The sequence below is a fragment of the Gymnoscopelus microlampas genome (assembly GCF_963454915.1).
Source record: "Gymnoscopelus microlampas genome assembly, chromosome: 5".
In the NCBI taxonomy this organism is placed as follows: domain Eukaryota; kingdom Metazoa; phylum Chordata; class Actinopteri; order Myctophiformes; family Myctophidae; genus Gymnoscopelus; species Gymnoscopelus microlampas.
This window is the reverse complement of record NC_139942.1, coordinates 31,794,476-31,816,395: the sequence shown is the minus strand read 5'-3', so window position 1 is coordinate 31,816,395 and position 21,920 is coordinate 31,794,476. Positions and strand designations below refer to the sequence as shown.

Here is a 21,920-nt window from a genome sequence, read left to right as displayed (position 1 = left end):
GAGTATAAGTGAGGACCAATTATATCGTCCTGAGCACACAGAATGTACGCCAGATGATGTGAACATTTGAGGTCATTGTTTCGCGGCATCAACATTTTGTGGAGAAATACACAGAAGATATACTGTAGGGCATTATATGTCTATGCATTATATTATTGATTTTCTCAAATAAGAACAATGGGATGTAGGTTGAACATTGGCAAAGTTTCCGTTTAATAGTGCTGTTCTGACTTCTGTTGTACAGTATGTTGTGTCAAAGCTTATTGTATGGAACACACTGACCCCCAATATCAGAGCAGAAGATTATGTAGGCATCAACAGATATTGAATAATTGATTCCAAAGTAAAATCATAAGATGGAATAAAAGGCAGTGCTCTGAATCATTTAAAGGAATTTTGGCCCGTAGCGATGGACGAACAACACAATGCACTTGTTCTCCTCTCACTAGCTCACTAATGTTTCACAGCAGTATGATAGCTTTGGAATGTTCTTTCACTGTAAATTTGGTAAAAGCAGGGTTAGAGGGAGAGACTTTTAAGCATGCTGGTGATCAACCCTATTTTAATAGGCTTTTTAGAGTTGTTCAAAGTCAGTTGGGAGCTGTGTGGGAGGGTTTCATGAAGTTGTGGTTGTTTGTTTGCGAGTGACACTAGTTGCCTGACATATAGTCAACAGTTCATTAAACTGTGTGAGCTGCTCTCTCTGTCTCGTCAGGCTAGATACAGCTCAAAGCTTTGATTTGTGCTGATCTTTTTCTGTTCCCTTTAGCACCGTGTTCCATATCAGGGCTGCTCTCTCATCATCATCATCTAGAAGTTTTCACAGCAGTGTCTTATTTAAAGACCATTTTGCCTCCACTAGCCTCCTGACACATGGGCTAATTGTCTACACTCAGGCCTCAATCAATTTCAACACTGGCTGCATTTCCAGCCTGAACAAAAGGGAGCCTGAACACAGAGACAGAAAGGTGCCCTGCAATCCTGATCCAATACCCACCTGGCATGAATTCTTAATCTCACTCGTTAATGCCCATGATGTATTAATGACCTTCCAGGGGAAAAGTTTACCTCTGTGTCCAGAGTGCTCTGCTTTCCCCGTATGTTTGACCCTAAAGACTTTGACTGGGGAACAACTGCCCTATAGATTGTATGATGAGTGTCTGAAATATCTGGGCCAGTAAACAACACCCCTACCCTGCCCTCCGGCTAAAGTTTTCCTTTTCTTCAAATGTCACCCTTTTGCTCATGTTTGACCCTACGCACAGACTGATATGGGGAACAACTGCCCTATAGATCGTATGATGAATGTCTGAGATCTCAGGGCCAGTAAACAACACCCCTAACCAGCTCCCCGGCTAGAGTTTCCCTTCTCTTCCAATGTCTCCCTTTTGGATGTCCTATTTAGTGAGTGTTGAGCCTTGTCTCCTGGTCTGTGAGGTCCCTGCCCCAGTCCCTACCCTGTAGTGTATTTAGTAAAATGCACACGCATATAAAGTTATTATTGCTACAGCATAGGCTGCCAATGACAAGATAAGAAGAAGACAGCGAGCACTCAATAAAATGTCCTTTTCACATAGTTTTATTTACACTCACCCAGGCAGAGCAAGAGTTATTACTTTCATGGCTATGTTATGCAATACTGGTTTTGCATAACATAGTAATATCATTATTAGTTACTGTCAAGTAACTTATATATTAGGCCTATTACTTATATATTATAACTTATATATAACTATATATTTATATATTTTCAAGCTTCTAACACTAATGGCACAACAGTTTGTCTATCATCTAACTTTCACAATCTAGACTTTTGCTGCAATTTTATTTTGTTTTGCATTTTACCCCCTTTTCTTCACAATTTGGTCGTTATGCCAATTGATTCCTCCCCACACATTTGTGTGTTGTCACTGCTGTTGCATCCTAGTGATCCTACTGACTCACCTGCCAGTGAGGAGCCCCCACCGGGAGGACGTACAGCCTTAATTCTACCACTCCCGCGCAACACTCCCTGCTGACAGGTGCCACCCCAGCCAGGAGTACCTGCAGTGACAAATATCACCCTCCCCGCCCGGCTTCCCTCCGCCGAACACGGGCCAAATGTGTTCGTATAGATGTTTGACAAAGCCGGATGCACTACGGTGGATTCGAACCCACAACCTCCGCGGTGGTGGGCAGGCAGCCAAGCCCATCCACTGCGCCACCCGAGCGCTTATTGCTGCAATCGTAATGCCATTAATGTCTGTTCTAATAGCCTCAGCCAGAGGTTCGATGGCAATTATGGCAATAGTTCGATGGCAATAGAAAATAAATATTCTTAAACTACAGTTTTTTGTTTTTAGTCATGGATGTTCTATCCTGCTGTGACAGATAGATGTACTATGTTCTTATGGGCTGCTGTACGGTGCCCCTAAAGGGATATATGTGTTGGTAAGGTTTTTCAAGGGAACAGGGGGAAAAAAGTTGGTGAAAGTTTGAGTTGGTGAAAGTGGGTTAGGGTAGCATAAATAAATAAAAAGTGTGAAAATGTGTTTGGAAAGAATATTTTGATTACTAGAGGTTCGGGCCGCTACGCAGCCCTCACACCTACGTCGCACCGCCAATCCGACCAATAGGCTGAGTCATAGTGTCGGGGACTTTGTCAGAGTACCCGTTGTACCCGCCGGTGTCACTTTTGTGCCCATGCAAAGGAATCGCCGGGTTAGATCAGATCCATCCACGATATCCAGAGACATCAACTACCTAAGACACGAAGCATCAATAAATATCCCACTGAGACTCTATCTGCAAGATTAGACCTTCAAGACATCGACCAGTTTGGCTCCAACTACGAGAGAACTCGCTGCCCTGCCCTCCTAGTCTAACAACTCAGATATATATAGTTTTATTTCCCCTTAATATTATCTCCACGACCCTACGAGATCCAAATTTGTGGGAACAAGATAATATGAAGGGGGGGAAAGTAGGTGCATTTTTTCCCTAAATATTATCTTGTTCCCAAGAGAGAGGAACTCATTAGGAAAAAGACAAATTTACTCTATTAAAAAACCAAAGCCTACATTTCTATTCACCATGGCTTAAAACTTGGATTGCCTGTGTTTTGTCAAAGCTTCGCTGTCCATGGTGCTGAAGGGTGCCACGGTTGTTTTATTCTTCACCACGGGTGCATATTGTGCATGAGGGCATTGCCACTTTTTGTGTGCCGATTACAAAGGAACTGTCTTATTTTGATTCATCACAAAAACACAAGATTTGTTTTCAAAGCTAACTGAGGGAAGCTAAGCTGTGTTTGACACAGGCTTATCAGCGCCTCGAGCTAGATGATGAAAGTAATCACAACCTTAGCTGTGTGTCACTCACCAACTCTCCCGGTTTCCTGCCAATCATTGAAATAAGGCAGAAAAAAAATCTAAAGAAAGAGTGATGCCATTTTTTATAAAGTGAAATTCTATACTCTAACATGTAACTGATGTCGAACTAAAACCCTACTGGGTGAGACAAACTGAACTGTCAGTGGAAACTCATTTGTGTTATGTGGGGTTCTAGGGTGGCCCTTGTCCGCAATTGTCAAGTGCGTCAATTGAATGTGCAGTAAATGCTCCATTACTCCTTTGGCAGCGTTACCATGGCAAAGAGTGCATGTCGATTTTGTGTAAAAAGGGAAACACAAGTTTATGGTATTGATTGCCAGCTACTCTTAAGTGGCTTGAAGTGGTGTTAACAGTGGCAGAGAAAACTGTGGAGGTTGTGTGGGGCTTCTTTGCATCATTTACGATAGTCTACCCATAATGGGCCACATTTTCAGACACACATTTCAGGACCTCCCATAGAATAATGTGGTGAAAACCATTTGCTCAGCTCCGTGTCACCCAGCATCTAAAGGCGCTGCAGACCATCTAGTGCAGAATATGAAGATGTGTTGACTCTGAACATCAAATGCAGTCCAAGAGGGGCACGCACATCCAAAATATTTCGACGGGTGCTGGATCACACAGGCTACACTGGAAAGAGGAAAAGCACACCGTCTTTATGCTCCCAAAAATGTTTAAGAAAGCGTAAAGTAAATTATGCCCTGCTAAAGATGGTGTGTGGATCTTTTTCTCTTTCCTGGAATAGGAACATCACCATGCAGTTCTGTATTCAGAATTTTCTGTTTGTTTACAGAAGCACACCCCGTTCTCCCTATAGCATGATGGGTAAAGTACATGCAGAACTGTTTCTGGGACATCAGCTGAGCACCAGGCTGTCACTGGTGCAGCCTAACTTTTCCGAAACTATGTGAGAACACTTCAACCCAGAGGGTGCAGCCTCAGCAGAAGGCTTTGGTCAAGCTGTATGGGGGAGGGTAAGGAGAAAAGAATGGCTCCTGGCATCATTGGAAGAGACAATAGTTCCTGTCACTGTGTCACATCACATGCAGTATTTGGTTGATTGTCAGGGCAAGGTTGGGTGGCCATGTCGACCAGAGGATTTCAACACAACTAGGGCCAGATGATGATGAGGAAAGGACTTAGCTAAGCAGTAAGCCTTGCCGAGCCCTGAGGCCCATAGGGCAGGACCCTATCTCCTGTTTCCTTAGCTGGAGGCAACTTGATGTACAAGTACACCCCTTGGACATGACGCTAGTATGTCGCAGGGACTTACCCCAACCCTTGATGCTGAGTGCCAAGCAGGGTGGCACTGGGTCCCATTATTAGAGTCTTTGGTATGACCCGGCCGGGGATTGAACCCCGACCTCCCAGTCGGGGTTCAATTTAGGGCAGACACTCTAACCACAAGGCCACTGAGCTGGTTTAGCTTAGTAGACCTAAGATACATTTCAGGCCCCTGATAGGTTGAGTCTAAAGGGCAGGAACTGATTTGGGGGGAGGAGTATAGTGTATTTGGTAAAGTGTGCATTATTGCACACAAGTTATTATTGCAACAGCATGCAGCCTGCATGTAGGCTGGTTCTGCTAATGACTGATAACTGATTAAGTTGTAGGTCAGGTTGGTTCAAGTGTTTTGATTGGCCAGAGGAATGTTGCACAGGAGAAGCTGCACTAATCTGTTCCAACGGAAGCAATACTTTTCTGTTTAAAAATAAACCAACTAGGATAAAGAGTACACTGTGTGACGGTTCTTATTTGGGATATAAGACATAACATCCCCATGCTGCTGTCAGCAGTAATATTAGTCCACCCCACACCCCCCTTCACCACCCCACACACCCCCATCCCACGCCTCCTATGTCCCCACTGCACATCTGACTCCAATGACTCTCTTGGTTCCCTTGGAAACCAGGTGCTGCTCGGAGAGATCCATTTCACACTCCACCAGCAAGCAGGGAGAAAGAGAGATGGTTAGACAAAGAGAAAGTGGGAGGGAGAGAGATAGAGAAGGAGACTGGAGAGAGAGAGAGAGAGAGAGAGAAAAAAAAAAGGAAAGAGCGAGATCGAAGGAGAGAGAGAGAGAGAGAGAGAGAGAGAGAGAGAGAGAGAGAGAGGGAGGGAGACAGAGACAGAGAGAGAGAGAGGAGGGAGAGGGAGAGGGAGAGGGAGAGAGAGAGAGAGAGAGAGAGAGAGAGAGAGAGAGAGAGAGAGAGAGATAGAGATAGGGGGAGAGAGATAGGGGGAGAGAGAGACAGAGAGGGATAGGGAGACAGAGAGACCGAGAGAGAGACAGACAGCTAGAGAAGGAGAGGAAAGAGAGAATAAAGGGGGCTTGTTCTTAAAGGATGACTCATTCTTATTGCCTCTTCGTCTGGAAATGGAATGAAAATAGCAACAAATGGATTGAAAGATTTAGCTGTTTAGCCCCTGTGGGCCTTTCTACTCAGAGAAGTCAGCAGACGGACATGAAGCAACAGGGAAATGCACAGGCTTTGTTATTGGTGTGGTGTCTTAAGAGAACAGCGGGTGAAAATGGCTCCACCGCTCATTTATTGATGGAGCTTAGCTTTTATTGCTATCAGCCTCTGCACATGCATGCATGCATGCTCTTCACACAGACTAACGCAAGGAGATGGCTTAATGTAGACATTCAGCATCATATAACCACGTCAATGGCAGTGATTCACAACCTTGTTTCCTTGAGCCCCCCCGTTCTTACATCTTACACAAGCTGAGACCCTCCCATACATGCACGCCCACACTCTATATTATACCTGCCATGCCAGTGGATGAAATAAATAATAATTTTGTGCAACATGTTTAAAATGTTGCACAAAACAGTCCAAACAGACAAGGCTTCATGCCACATGCCTTGTCTGTGATCTTTGGTGCCCTGCCCTGGACCCCAGGGTGGGAAACACTGGTGTATGGGGTCCTTATTTCCTTTAGCAGTGAAACACTTTTGCTACTTTCACCATTTGAAGCCAGCACCTTATTCTGGGGCGAACATTCACCAAAGAGCTATTTTTGGCAGAGATTTGGTGTAGATGGAAAAAAAGCACACCAATTACAGAGCTACAGTAATCAGGTCAACTTGACTAAGTATAGAGGGCAGGCTTTCTTTGGATGCATCAGCCTTCTGGGAATACCAAAAGTTCAGGTGTGCACCGAGTTTGTTGAATGGAGAAGTTGGCATGTTCATATGTAGTGGGGGTCTTGACATGACTTGAAAAAGTTTGAGAACCACTGATATTATACAACATAAGTGTTTCAGAAATCTTTTTTTTTGGATTTAGAAGACATCTGTAGAATGTCTATTTTTAATGATAATGAATATGTTATCCATCATCCATCCTTGTATTTTTATCTATGGATGTCTCCGCTATAGACTTATGTATGATGTGCAACTTAAAATTTAGGCATTTAGCAGACGCTCTTATCCAGAGCGATTTACAATAAGCAAAGTAATCACATACTGGATATAGAATGCAGAGAGACAGTGTAGTGCCTCAAGAAACTAGGATCCCAGGTAAACCAAGAACCTAGCATCTGTCTAAACAATGTGTACAATTCATGTGCCCCATGCAATGTTACAGCCAGCAGGCTTTCATTGATAAGCCCTCGGTGTGTGTTTGAACATTTTTGACCAACCGACCAGCCTGATGATCTAATGCCGATTGACCTTACAGCTTATAAGCTAGTATAATTTTTTAGGTATTTGATTTAACGTAAAAGGGTATAAACCAACTGAAACAGTAGATATGACTTAAAGAATAATATTGTGTGACAGTTCTTCCTCAGAAAGTGTGACCCTTGCCTTGGCTTATCATGAATTCTTTTTCCAATGAAAGCTATAACTGCTGTCTGTAACATTGCATGGGGCATCAGATAGCCTACATGGTAATGTTTTGATAGTCCAACTCTACAGGCCATATACAGTATTTATAGCCAACAACCAGTGCAACTCACTTTTGTGTGGTGACAGTGTGGACACACTGTGCTGTAAATCTGCACATTGTCACCACAAAGGAACCGCGTAGCTTAACCCATAGAAGCAAAGATTTTAGTTACAAAGTATAAAAAGTTAAAAAATATATATTCAAAGATTTGCACAAATGTTCACAAATTTTCCAAAATAGCTGATCTACAAGCTCATAGCACTCATAGCCATGAGCTTGTAAATCTGCTATTTTTGAATTGCCAAAATATAAAATAATGGCTATACTGTAGCTGAAATCTAGAATGGCACAGATGCGTTCCCGGATTGAATGGGTTAAGCTGATAGTAGGAGGAGGAAGTGGGCAGTGCAAATGGCAGCGGTAGCTGCCAGGATATTGTTCTGATGGCTCTGTTGGCCCACACTCACTTATTCACAGGTTGCATGACAAACTAGAAAGTGGTGCTACCTCGCAGCGCATATTTCCACCGGGTTTAAAGTTGCCTATACCGTACCCAGGGTTGCGTAAGTTGGAAGACAGAGAGAACTCATACGGGATACAGGATTAACAAGTGAAATTGGAAGTGATGACGCAAAGAAGTGAGCAGACAAATTTGCAACTGGGACACTATAAAATGACGGAGCTTGTACGACTTTTGTTTACACCTGTAAATCTGTGATGTGACAATAAAGTTGAACAGAACAGAAACAAATACAGTATCTGCACGTGTATGCGTGCACATGTCTTCCCACAGTCAACCCACAGAATTCATCGATTTTTTTTGGCGGAGTGCACCCTAAATCTCTGAATAACTGGGTGTCTGGGGGGTGCTGACGGTGCTCCACGTCATCATACATTTCTGCAGCCCAGATTAGCCCACAGAGCCTATGGGACATGTATTTAAAATTCAGAAACTAGGGTGATTCTGAAGTCATTATACTTTCTAGGACTTGCAGTCCAACCCACTGCTTAATTTGAACAACCCAATGAGCACATGGAATACATGAGGGGAGGAGCAGAGGCTGGGAATATATTTACTCAAGATTGGAGTCTAAGTGGTGAGGCGGAGAGGTTCGCCAGCATTATGTGGCACAGGGCCAGCTCACACATTTATGGATCAGTGCTCTTTAGTCAAGTTCAAGAGGAACGGAACTGGATACTTCTACTCGACTCTGCAAAATTTCAATCCTCACCCATGTAATATTAAAGACTTCCCTTGCAGTGCAGTGCAGTGTCGGGGAAACGATACTGGCTGTATTTGGCTGTTATCATCCTTACTCAAACGCTTGCCATCTTTGATGTCGATTTAAAATGAGAAATGACTTGTAGAATGAACGGTACATGCAGATAGATACAGGGTGTTTATCTCTAAAGCTGTCATACCACCTCGCAAGTCTGTCTTTGTTTAGACTGAGAGAACGAGAGCAATCCATGGTCTCGAAGGGCGGATCCAAACCCAGGCGCCCGGAGCAGGCGCGTCCTCCGATTGCTTCACCAATCTATGTCCCCGCCTCCCCCCCCCCCCCCCCCCCCCGGTCTGTGCACGGAGCAGGCTGACGTCACCAAATTTAGAGCGACGCCCCTCTGCACTCTGAATGGTTAGGAGATAACAAGCTTCAAAGACCATCGTTCCTGCATCGTTCCCCCAGACTTTTTTCTTTTGTAACAAAAAAAATGGCTGGGTTTCCGAGGCTAGTCTTTGTTGTGGTCAGAGGTCTGCAGATATTGCCGATGTCACATGGAGAGAGACAGTGGCGGGTGGCTTTTCTATTAGGATGTGATGAAGGAGATTCATATCCTGCACATATACAACTCCACATCCTTATCTTCAAATCCTCTTTTTTTATATGAAGACGATACCTCTGCAGCAATGAATCCACTTATTGATGTGGTTGCTATTTTTCTAGGTACACTCACTGCCTTTGGTATTGATTTGCTTAGCTGAGAGGGCAAGCACATGGGCACAGTGGGTGCGAACGGAGTGTGCATGCAGAGAGTGCATGTGTCTTTGGGTGTAAGCACACATTTTTCAAATACATTTAATTTTGATTCTCATACAATTTAAATTCAATGTGTTCTATTTTGAGGAATTGCAGCCACCACAAGGCTGTGTCCTATTCTATAAAGCCACCACGCACACACACGCACACGCGCACACACACACACACACACACACACACACACACACACACACACACACACACAGTGTGTGGGCTTTGGTCTGGCTGTGTAGATAGAGACCGCCATGTCTACGCCTAATTGGTAACAAGACAATCAACTGCTCGGGATCAATACGAAATACAGGAGTTGTTCACCTTCCAGACTCACTATGAGTGACTCATTCCTTATTTGTGTACGTGTGCGCATGCATGCATGTGCGTGTGTGTGTGCGTGCGTGCGTGCATGCGCGCGTGCGTGCTTGTGTGCGTGCGTGCACGTGTGTGAACGAAGCAGAGGCCACTCTGTTGGAGAAGGCTGATTATGTGATGCTAATGAGACCAGAATGCTGCCTGATTGCATTCATGATACATAACCTTTGGCCTTTACCACACTCCGGTCTCATCACCACTACATGTAAAGGCCTGATTTGCTTGCGTACCGTGTCGCACACCGAAAATAGCTAATCTACTATCTGCTCACAGTCACAAGTGCGACACATTGTGAGCTTGTAGCTATTTTCAGTTCACGACACCTGCACACAACAAAGTATAACTCACAACTCACAACTTAAGGTGGTAAAATTGACATTCTTTGTTTTGTTTTAGGTTAACGCTCTGTATTCTTATAGTAATCATTGCTATAGAGTGTTTGTTCAGTAACAGGGTCTCCCAGATCTCTTTTCAGGTGGGTCACCAATTTCATCCAATCAGAAGAGAGTACCCATTTATCAGCTTAAATTTTACAGTATTCCAATTCCAATTTTGTCTGCTCATTTATTTATTTAATCATTCCAATTTTACTTGTTTATCCTGTACCTGTATGAAATCTCTTTCTGAGTGGATGAAATTGGTATCCCGACCTGAACCTGTATTTTGTATTTACTAAAGTGTTGGAGAGACAAGGAGACCCCTGTTACTGAACACACTATAGCAATGATTACAATACAGTGCTATTTAACCCTTACTTGAACAAACAAATATCACTTACAGTACCTTTAACAGTATGTTAGAGTTCTTTGTGTCTTCAGAGAAATTGTGCCCCCCTGCCTGCAAATAGCCTAAATGGGATCCAAGCTCAAGCTGTATCGCTAATAGAGCCATAGCCTTCAAGTCGGCTGGGCAAGCCTCAGGAAGCTCCAATTGTACCTCCATGGGTGAAATGTATTGTATGTCATGCAGATAGTGCAGTTGATGTGTTTCGAATAATGACACTGATTAGCCATTTACCATCTGCTGAGCTGTGCTAGGCGAGAAGCTCATTATACGGCTCACTTTTTGCCTGTTTTCTTTGCATGGAACCCCAGGCCCTGCACTCTGGCTATCAGGCATAGCGGCAGGGTACCATCATGCACTAACCGCGGGAGGCAGCCAAAGGATGCAGCGTTATTGTACACATGGCTGGGTAGTTATCCACTTCCTATCTGAGGGTGAATGATCCATCCTCTGGCCAGTTCATCTCTTTATCACTGCACCAAAGAACGGCACAGCACAAAGAACATCTGTCTATAATAATGAGTTTGGATGTATGCTATTTGGGAACAAAGTAACAAAATGTTTTGTCGCTAGAATATACATATACTGTATATATTTTGTACAATCTTATGAATTCAGAACAAAGAAATATTCCATCCTAACTACCAATTACAAGAACTGTTTTTTCATGTTGAAACTAAAGAGCATTTTGTTAAACTGTAGGATATTCTGTTTTGGTCTGTGTGTGTGTGTGTGTGTGTGTGTGTGTGTGGTGTGTGGTGTGTGTGTGTGTGTGTGTGTGTGTGTGTGTCTTTGACAGCTGATGCACCAGATGTTGTTGTGGTTGATGAAGAGTCCAGAGAAGTGTCTGTATTAGAGATAGCCAGCACCTTTGACCCTAGCCTAGAAGCTTTTATGACCATGGTCATTAAATACCCACCACTTCTACATACCATCTCAGAGCTGGGCTATAGGTGCAGTGCAGACTATTTGTTTTTATATTTGACAGCTTAGGTCAAACCCACAGACTGGTTGTTAGAGGGTTTCAACAACTTGGGATACCCAAAAAGGAGGCAAAAAGGCTGGCAAAGTATTGTGCTATCTCTGCTATAATTGGAGCCACCACATATGGCAGAGACGCTGTTACTTATACCCATAGAGTACTGAGTGACATGTGTATTGTATCATGAAGACATATACCATGATTTTGTGATCGTAACCTTAACTGCTCTTTGAATATTTGTTTCTGTGTGTGTGTGTGTGTGTGTGTGACAGCTGATACACCAGATGTTGTTGTGGTTGATGAAGAGTCCAGAGAAGTGTCTGTATTAGAGATAGCCTGCACCTTTGACCCTAGTCTAGAGAAAGCTTTTATGACCATCGTCATTAAATACCATTACCAACCACTTCTACATACCATCTCAGACATATGCCATGACTTTGTGAATGTAACCTTAACTGCACCTTTAACACATTCGGTGCCAGAGTTTTATTAAAAAAAGTGACGTTGAGTGCCAGAGATCTCACCGTTTGTAACGCTACGCTGTTTACAGCTGCAGACTCCACGACAAGCACCCGATTGTAAACAATATATGCGTGCAGGATAGTGGATGGTCCTGGCTAATGCCTGGAACAATAACATCTCTCACGCGAGTCACCATGGCGAAGTGATCTCGGATCGAACGGGACTCGTTTTCCCCACTGTCTTCCATCTCAGAGTCACCGTGGGTGATTCCAGAGCTGCGCTAGCCCCCCCCTTGTGGAAAAAAACTAAATAAACAAAAAGGTTTTTACCGTGTTCGGCTAGCCTGATTATCAGCCTGAAGCTGCGTGGAGCTTCAGTCTGACATTGGCTGCTGTGTCGGCGATTACAAGGGGGAGAGGATTAAAATTTCCCTAAACCAATCACAAGAGATCCACGGATCACGCCTACATCTGACGTCATCGCACAGCTTGCTTTAGCAGATATTCGCTGATTGGCTTGTCGTTAGACCCACCCCCACCTCCGACTCTGATTTGACAGGTTTTTCTTCGACCGTGAAAATCCATAGGCTCACATTATGACTCCAGACCAAGAGGAGCAGTCCACTCAGAGAGTGGGCGGGGTCTATGGTCTGGAACCAGGCTAGTGTTCGGCACCTATGCGCTACTCTTTGAAAACACGTTTTTTTACCGTGTTCGGCACCCGATGTGTTAATATTTGTTTCATTGTGTGCTCTCCTTTATGTGGACATGAATAAATTGCATGCGTGTTTATAAGTGTACTACTATATGAACATGTTTGTGTGTGCTTTCAGGACCTGGTGGGCAGTATTCCGACTCAGCGGAATTGGAAGGGAATAGCCATTGCCCTGCTGGTCATCATCGGCATCTGTTCATTGATCGTCACCTCAGTCATTCTGCTGACCCCTCGTACGTACACACACGCGTACGCGCACACGCACGCGCGCACGCGCACACGCACACGCACACACACACACACACACACACACACACACACACACACACAGACACAGACACACACACACACACACACACACACACACGTACTGTAAACAGTAACCTTATAACATAATTTGTAATCCACAGGTTACTTAAAGTAATCCGATTATAGTACTTATTACCTTACTGATTACAATTATATGCAGGTAATTAATAATCTGTAACTGACTACATTTTGAATTTCCAACCCTGCAAACAACACATACGCATACATAAATGCATTTTTATAATTAACAGCTCTACCTCTGTACAGTACAGACTTGCTTTACAGCGGGGCTCAAAAGCAAATTAAAGCTACTTTTTTTTCTTTTTCTTCGAGTTTGTACTGGTATTGTATTTGCATTGTAGCACAGATAGGTAATTTATTTTTGTAACCTTTTTTCATAAGTTTTCATAAGTAGACGGCAAAGTTTGTCTGGTTGGATATTACATATTGGTTTTTCAGAGAGACAAGGTCATCTTCTCGCTAGGTAATGGGGCCTTTTAATGTGTAATACCATTCAGGCCTGTTTAATGGAAATGATAATGCAGTAATAGCTCCAGTCTTTTGTCAAATTGGCACAGCATCAGAGATGCCATTTTCCTTCAGGTGGAAATTGGCTTTCAGCCTTAAAACTGCAGTCTATGGCAAAACTTGTTTCTTGTTTTTACACACACACACACACACACACACACACACACACACACACACACACACACACACACACACACACACACACACACACACACACACACACACACACACACACACACACACACACACACACACACACACACACACACACACACACACACACACACAGGCTCCTGATATTTTGGCACCAACTGAAAAGTCTGTCAACATAGTCAGATTTAAACCAAAGATTTGCTGTCAACCAATCAAACACCCATCTGCCATCTTGTGTCTAGTGGCTCTCTCCTGTAACTGTGTGGTACTGGGAAACAGTGAAAGGGCTTGCATCATGTCTCTGTCTATTCCACCCCCATCCACGCTAACTTACACCAGTGCTTCTGTTCTCTGCAGCCCCTGCTGTTCAGCTGTCAACATCAGATCTCATTTTGAGTTTTGGGACACAGGGAGTTCTCCCTCCTCTGCTGAATAAAGACAGAAGGCAGGATGATGTGAATTGGTGCTCCAAGATCAATAGAGCATTGTCTTGGGTCAAACACCTCACTCATCCTCATTTGTAAATTGCAGTACCCGAGCGCTGTAGAGAGTTCCTGCAAGTGTTATCTCCAAGGACAGGAAGTCACATAATAGTCAAAAGCTGGGGGACATCTTTGTGTGATACATCTTTGTGTGATGCATCTTTGTGTGATGCTGTGACCCCCCCCCCCCCGACAAGAAAGACATGTTCATGAAAGAAGGATTTACATGGAAATAAAGGAAATACATTATGGGCCCTATTTTAGCCAATAGTGGCTAAATACCCTATTTGGGGATTTAGCATTGCGCAAGGGGGCGTTCCTGTGAAAAAGTTGCTATTTTCGGACACCAGCCTTATCCCTAAAACACCTACACTACCCGTTACATTATGCATAGTTGTGGTTTGGGCGTTACAATAATAAAACCAATCACCGTGCCAGATGCTATTGCCTTTAACACATTCACTGCCAGGTATTCATTAATTAATTAATCCGCCACTGCCAGCGTTTTTACCTTATTTTGACCACGGAGACCCACGATGTGGACACGGATGTAAACGAAAGCTGTCGGGGGGGGGGTCTCTTCTATCCACCAGAACAAAAACCTTTAACCACGATCGTCCGTTCTGTTGTTATCGGCAGTTGAATATGGCTCGTTTTCACCAAAAAACACTGGGAGAAGAAATCTGAGCTAGATGTGTTTTTCTAAATCTCATAACATACTAGGAGTGGACGGAGTGACTTTTTTTGGGATGATGTCATTTCCAGTATCTAGCGGCCGCAAGATACCGTTTAGGGACAGTGCCAGCTCCTTTGTGCGTAATTCACGGGTAACAGCTAATGCCAACGGGTACGGCACCGGCGAAAATAGAGCCCTACATCTTCAGATTTGTTTTTCGACAGGGCAACAAGACTTACTTCACAATAATCCAGAATTTGAATGTAATGTGTTATGAACTAGAATATGCCAAATTAATTGTTTTCATTTTATTTCCCCTTCTGGTGACATACTTGGCAGGCGAAGATGACAGTCTTGCCCTCAGGAAGAAAGTGACTGTGGAGGACGTATTCGGACTAGACCTTCACATCCATGACCCAGATGCCAAATGGCTCAGTGGTAAGACGTGGACAATTTTGTGTTTGTGTTTTAGCATCCACCTCTCATGTCAAACAAGCAAAATTACACAGACACATGCTGATCTTTACTATTCATTCAGTTGAACAGGACATCATCTTTGGAGCTAAATTTGAGTGTCATGCACGCCTACTTGTCTTGCGGATATTCACTTTCATAGCAGTGACAAATTAGTGGTCCACACCACAGCCATACATTGTTTCAACATTGTGTAGCTGTATACAGGCTCATCTAACCAATCATAACTATGAAGTACATTTTTTCCTGTCTTTTTTTATTGAGATTTTTCAAAATAAGCTTTGTTCGGATAGTTAGGCCAACAGTGAGAGAGAGATGGGATAGGATATGCAGCAAAGAGCCTCAAGCAAGGACCAGTTAATGGTAACTGGTAATGGTACCAGTTGAGCCACCGAATGGCTACCAGTTGAGCCACCGAGCGCCAGCAATAAAACAAATAATTGTGTACACTACCAAAAAAGAGACCTCATACAGTTCATACCAAGGCTCCAGTGAGTATCTTGCATCCACCACAATGTGGTGTATAGTTATTTAAGATTTGTCATGAATAATCTAGAAAATAGCAATACAATGTTTTGTTATAGATATATGCCTGACATTGCTGTCTTATTTGAAAGCAGGGGAGAGAGGAGGAGGACAAGACATGTGACAGGTCATTGGCCATATTTTAACCCATGTCACAGTCAGCTTACAGCATGCAGCTGCATTCCAGCTTTAAAAATTACAACTTGTAATTTTTGCAGTTTAAATGTGCAATTTGCATGTTATGTAATGCTCAAAAGCATTATTGTGTCGGGAATGTTCTTGACAACATTTGGCACTGTAGAAAGTTTATTTGTTGTTAAAAACAGCCAAACATTGCTAGTATGAATAACAGAAGGCTAATTATAAAGGGTAGGTCAATTGCCCAAAGCAGATGGGCCAAGATAATTAACCTCATGAGCAATAGTTTATCATTCTCACAACAAGACTTACACACATGCATACAATGACTTATGTATGCATGCACACTGGTCCATGTAGTTTCACTGCCCAGCACACATCTGCCACTCAAATAGCATGAAACCAGTCTTTTCCTCATAGCCACGCCACCCCATATGCTTATGTGAATTTAATTTACATTTGCCCTTTTTGTTCTATCTAGTGTGCATGTTGAACATGCCAGAAGATTCACATTAGTGCTATATATTAACATGTAATCACTTCAGGACCTGTGTCACTGTGTCCTACATCCAGCTGCAGAGACATGACAAGAATGTTGGCACACAGCTTTTCACTGTGTGCCATTGTCTCTTGTCTATGTTAAATTAATGCTGTCAGCCTCAGTTTTGTGCTAATGACCTTCTGATAAATAAAAAAAATCCAATGGGACAACCTTGTACTTCAGTTCCCCCTCATCAATATTTTGTGGGCTTCATTCACAGTAATGCATAATTGATCCCTGTTGCGCTTTGATCACCGCCTGCCTTGGCAGCAATTTGGAAGAGCTCAGAATTACGTTCACTCCCACAGGCTCACACAGAGGGGAACAAAGTTTCACCTTCACCCTTATGTGTACTTGTACTAACATTGCAAAACCAGCCTACATCTCTCTTGCAAGGTCAGTTTTCATGCTAGATCCCAGGAGGTGTAGGCACTAGGCACAGAAGAACGGTGGAACGCCCAGATCTTGAAACTCTATTCGGATGGGATTACTTTTCAGGACATCCTATTAAGTAATTGTAATGTCATAGGACATCTGTAATGTTAATGACCTGTAGGCATAGGATAAGAGTTCTCTGTAATATGTACAGTTTCCATTACATTTGCATTCACTCACTGCATTCAGTCACTCTAAAAACATTTTTTATTTGAATTTGCCAAAGGTGGTAAACCTGGACATAGGCCAACATTTTTAACAGTGCACAAACAGTGCAAAGATGAACTAGCCTGGCGTAGCTAGACTATATCACTGGGTGGATATGAGTCTGGTGCTTCCATGAGGACGTTTTGTTTCCCAAGGGGCGGGATCAAAACAATGTCCCTCGACGCAATTGGTTAGACCTACAACCAACTACCAATTACAGTCGCCCATATTCGAATACTGGGCCCTGATTGGTGCCCCACGTCTTCTGGGACAGGAAATGGATTCTCTATGGAGCGGTGCCAGACCCAAATCCCAGAGTGCAATTTTTTTTTGCACTCGCAGATTCGTCTGGTCCAAGGCTAAAGATGAACACCTTTTGACTAGCCTTATAACGACATACTATACGGTGCAACTTTTCACATGTGTGGCGTCCCCTATGGGCAGAAGTGAAAGTGCTTTTGGAGGCGGGGTTGATTGGATGTTGTCTTCATGATATGTCTATGGTGTTTTGGTAAGAAATAGGCCCCTCCCACACATTTTTTAAACCAGTTACAGGCAGTATGGAATTTTAAAACCCTGTTTGACGCTCATTGTCACATGACTCACAAGATCATTGTACCTATTTTGGTGAAAACAAACAGTGACATTAATAGTATTTTTTATTTATTGTGTGATTCAAATTTAGGGTTGATTGCAAGCTACGCTCATGATTTTTGGCATAAAAAAAATAGGCCAAACTTTGGAAGGCAGCCAGTTGGATGACAAATCTGAATGATTAATGCAAAATTGTGGATAATCTAGTCCGGCGGAAATGAGCGTGGCCAATCCAGGGGGAAACTATTTTGATTGTACAGCCTACGGTTTAAGAGTTCTACCGTAGGCCAAAACATACAGCGGCCTGGTGCCATCATGATGCCGATTTAGAACGCACGCACGCACGCACGCACGCACGCACGCACGCACGCACGCACGCACGCACGCACACACACACACACACACACACACACACACACACACACACACACACACACACACACACACACACACACACACACACACACACACACACACACACACACACACACACACACACACACACACACACCTAATAATTTACCCTAAGGACATTTTCTTCATATAATTGGTCCTCACTAATGCTCATGATAAAATGGTACAATTTGTTTCTACTCGGTGTCTCATAGGAGGGCTGTGGACACTTCAGAAACCTGCCTACATCATCATTATGCAGGGTAAAAAAAAAAAAGATTTAGATTTGTATTAACGTGAGAACAATGGCTTCCATTATAGAATGCTAACTTTCCAGTAATAGTTTCTATTTGCTTGCATTCCCCATCGATGATGTCACTGGTAGGCTAGACTGAAAGAACGAGCCCAATCGATGGTCTTGAAGGGCGGAGCCAAACCCAGGCGCTGGATTCCAGCGCCTGGGTTTGGAGCACTCTGATCGGTTAGGAGATAACAAGGTCCTAAGACCAGCGTTCCTGCAAGGTTCTCCCAGGCTTTTTTTCTTTTGAAACAAAAAAAAAGGCATGGGTTTCCGAGGCTACTGGTAGGCGGGTCTCTGAACTGTTATAATGAGCATTAGTGAGGACCAATTATATGAAGAGAGGTTGAAAATGGGTGACGTCGTCCTTTAACCCCACCAAATACATGCCTACAGTGCACTTGACCATACTGGCTGTGCTAAACTTTATTACAATTAATCAATGAAACCACACCACAACACAATTTGATTGGTTGGGGTGCTGTCTGCCGTTCCTTTGTTTCTACACCTTCTGGGATTGAGCAATAATCACTGAAAATTGATTTAGCCTGCCAGCTGGAGGCTGGAGGAATAAGCACATTATGGGGAGTGTATTTTTAGACAATGACGATAACGAGCAGCTCTGTATTTTGAATAACAATTCATTTGAAGAGGTTAGCGTCAATGCTGTTGTAGAATTAATTAATTAATTAATTCCGCACCCAATCTGGAGAAACGTTAGGTTACAAACGTAACCCCTGTTCATTGAATATTACAAGGAGATATTCGCTTATGGGAGAGCGCCCCCCTGGCATGATCACAGAAGCATTATTTATAGCGAGTGTGGGTGTTGTAGCCCGACATTTTGTTCCGGCAGGGGCATAGCTTCTGGCTGGGCTTCTTCATCCTGCTGTCGCCGCCAGGGGAGTCACTCGCGGCCGCTGCCTGTGGCGAGACAGGTGGGCTAGGCTTCCGCAGCATTGTACACCGCACAATATGGCTTTTTTTGTAGCTCAAATGTGGCCTGTTTTTATTTCAGCTTGGCTTTCGCAACTCAAACGTAGAAATAATTGTAATTTAGTTCGGCTTTCTTTGTTAGCTCGAATTAATTACAATACCGGCTTTCGCAGCACGAGCGTTAGCTTTCGAGGCTAAACGTTATAAAGCTCTTCTCTAGAGCGAAAATCGCTTTTTGCAAGCTAGAACCCAAGGTCTTTGCGACACAAGTCTCTGAGTGCTTATCGATAGTGCTCTGAGTCCAAGATTCGACACTTGTATCAATTCGAGCTCTTGAGCTACATGATGGCTGAGAGATAAGGTGAGTGTGCTCTGTGATTCTGAGAAGGGAAGTTTGAATGAGGCGGCCCGGCGGCCGGCTTCAGCAAGTGCTTATGTACAGTAGCATAATGGGGTGGTCCTTGCTGATGACGCCAGGCCACAACCTTGGTCCAGCCAATGGAATTGGCTGGAGTGTAAAAATAATGCTTCTGTGACCACTCCAGGGGGCGCTCTCCCATAAGCGAATATCGAGTGAGTAATATGATTAAAGAACCGGCCTTACAAACTGGCTCCGCTGTTTTGTACATCATGAGGGCTTGCAGATATGACTTTATCCAATCGCCTGCAAAGTATTTTTGATCTACATCTTTTGCCATAGCGTTTACGTTTTGGCGATGGTCCCTATTCCAGTCCAACCTCAGCTCGGTAGCACACAGGATTGCAAAGTGAGCAAGAGAAATATTGTCGCTGTCAGGCAGAAACATCATATCTCCAAATGTTTATGTTTTTAAGTCATTTAATGCCTTTCTTCGTCAAGCAAAAGTAATGAAATTAGCAGATCAATAAGATCACAATGTATCGCAATGCAATGCATTGTGAGCTTGTAGATCGGCTGAACATTTCCGTTCCACTTCCTTAAGAGTAACAGTTTTGGACATACAATGTTTCCACCCGACAGCGACGATATCATCCTTTATGACAAGACCATATTCCCTGCACAGATCTTCTCATCAAATTGATCTGAGCTTCATGGTGACACCCTGGACTAAGCCTGCAGTGCACTACTGTAGCAATGTCAACTCTTGGCAATAAAAGAGGGATGTATTGGATTATGTCTAGCTGCAAAATGTCACCACCTGAAACACAAACTGCATTCAGCCAACATGATATCAGGTTCCAGTCAAGCAGTCCTCAGTCTCATCTGTCTCAGCCTTGCATTTGGTTCTATTTCAAAACATTTCAGCAGTATTAAAGTACCCTGAGGTTTGTAAAATATGCTTTATCATGAGATAAAGCTCCTCTCTCTGTGCAGTGTCTCTCTTGGGAGGAGAGGCTCCCTGCATGGAACACAAGGTGGCGGCGACAGTGACACATGGCAGTAGTCCAGAGGGCAGACACACACACACACACGCACACGCACACGCACACGCACACGCACACGCACACAGCTGTCTGCTAGTGCTGCAGTTAACTGGTATGCCAGTTAATGGCCCAAACTCAATGGCTGTCAATAACCGTTTCATTAATAACACACGTGATGAAGCATATTAACAACCTGGTGCTTGTCCGAGATACGTGTTAGACTATCCAGGGACAGACTAAATGAAAGTAGGTAGGGAATACTGCCTGTGGAGTGTTACTGTCTATGCTGGAACAGTGTGTGTGTGTGTGTGTGTGTGTGTGTGTGTGTGTGTGTGTGTGTGTGTGTGTGTGTGTGTGTGTGTGTGTGTGTGTGTGTGTGTGTGTGTGTGTGTGTGTGTGTGTGTGTGTTTCATAGTTGATTGTTGTCAAATCATTTCATACTGTACGTGACGTACCGTCACTCAATGTAGGTGGGGCACTGAAACAGCAGCACTCATGCCAGAAAGATTTTCTTTTTTTTAAAGCAGAAAAAAACATGGTTCTATACGCTCAATGGTGACAACTACAGTGTGTAAATACTTTACTTACTATTGGTGAGTTTATTAATGTAGTGTGTTTAACAAGTTAGATTGGAGACGTGTCGTGACGTCCAAGGTGCAGTAGCAGTCCCTCCTGTTGCCGAGTATATCCAGTTGTGTTTGGTAGGACACTACAGTAGCTCTTGCGGTGATGTCATGTTTCTTATTCAACTTTATATGCTTATCGAACAAAGGTGCAAACGTGTGGCATTAATAACACAGTGTGTGTGTGTGTGTGTGTGTGTGTGTGTAATGTAATGTGCCCTGCTGATGTTACGGACAATGATACTTTGGCAGTAGTCCAGAGGTCGGACACACACACACACACACACACACACACACACACACACACACACACACACACACACACACACACACACACACACACACACACACACACACACACACACACACACACACACACACACACACACACACACACACAGCACTATGTTAAGCCCGGACATCACACACTCATATGGGGCATGTGTCATTTCCAGACAATGAGCTGCTGTACCGTACAAGGGATGGGGACGTTGTCAAACTCGATATTGACACGAAGAAGAGGGTCGTCGTGGTGGAGAACAAGATGTTTGTAAGTATCACCATTCTGTGCATCGGTTATACTGG

The 21,920-nt window shown here is 43.6% G+C and overlaps 1 protein-coding gene across 1 annotated transcript in view; it reads left to right on the top strand.

Moving 5' to 3' along the window:
- The window catches only part of LOC311045037 (A-type potassium channel modulatory protein DPP6-like), a gene marked incomplete at both ends in the record, with an annotated part of 72,664 nt that overhangs the window by 29,979 nt on the left and 20,765 nt on the right, over positions 1-21,920 (top strand). The window contains 3 exons of the mRNA XM_084056848.1: positions 12,738-12,852; positions 15,107-15,205; positions 21,791-21,885. Coding sequence (XP_083912974.1) covers positions 12,738-12,852; positions 15,107-15,205; positions 21,791-21,885 — 309 coding nt within the window. The remainder of the gene's footprint in view (positions 1-12,737; positions 12,853-15,106; positions 15,206-21,790; positions 21,886-21,920) is intronic.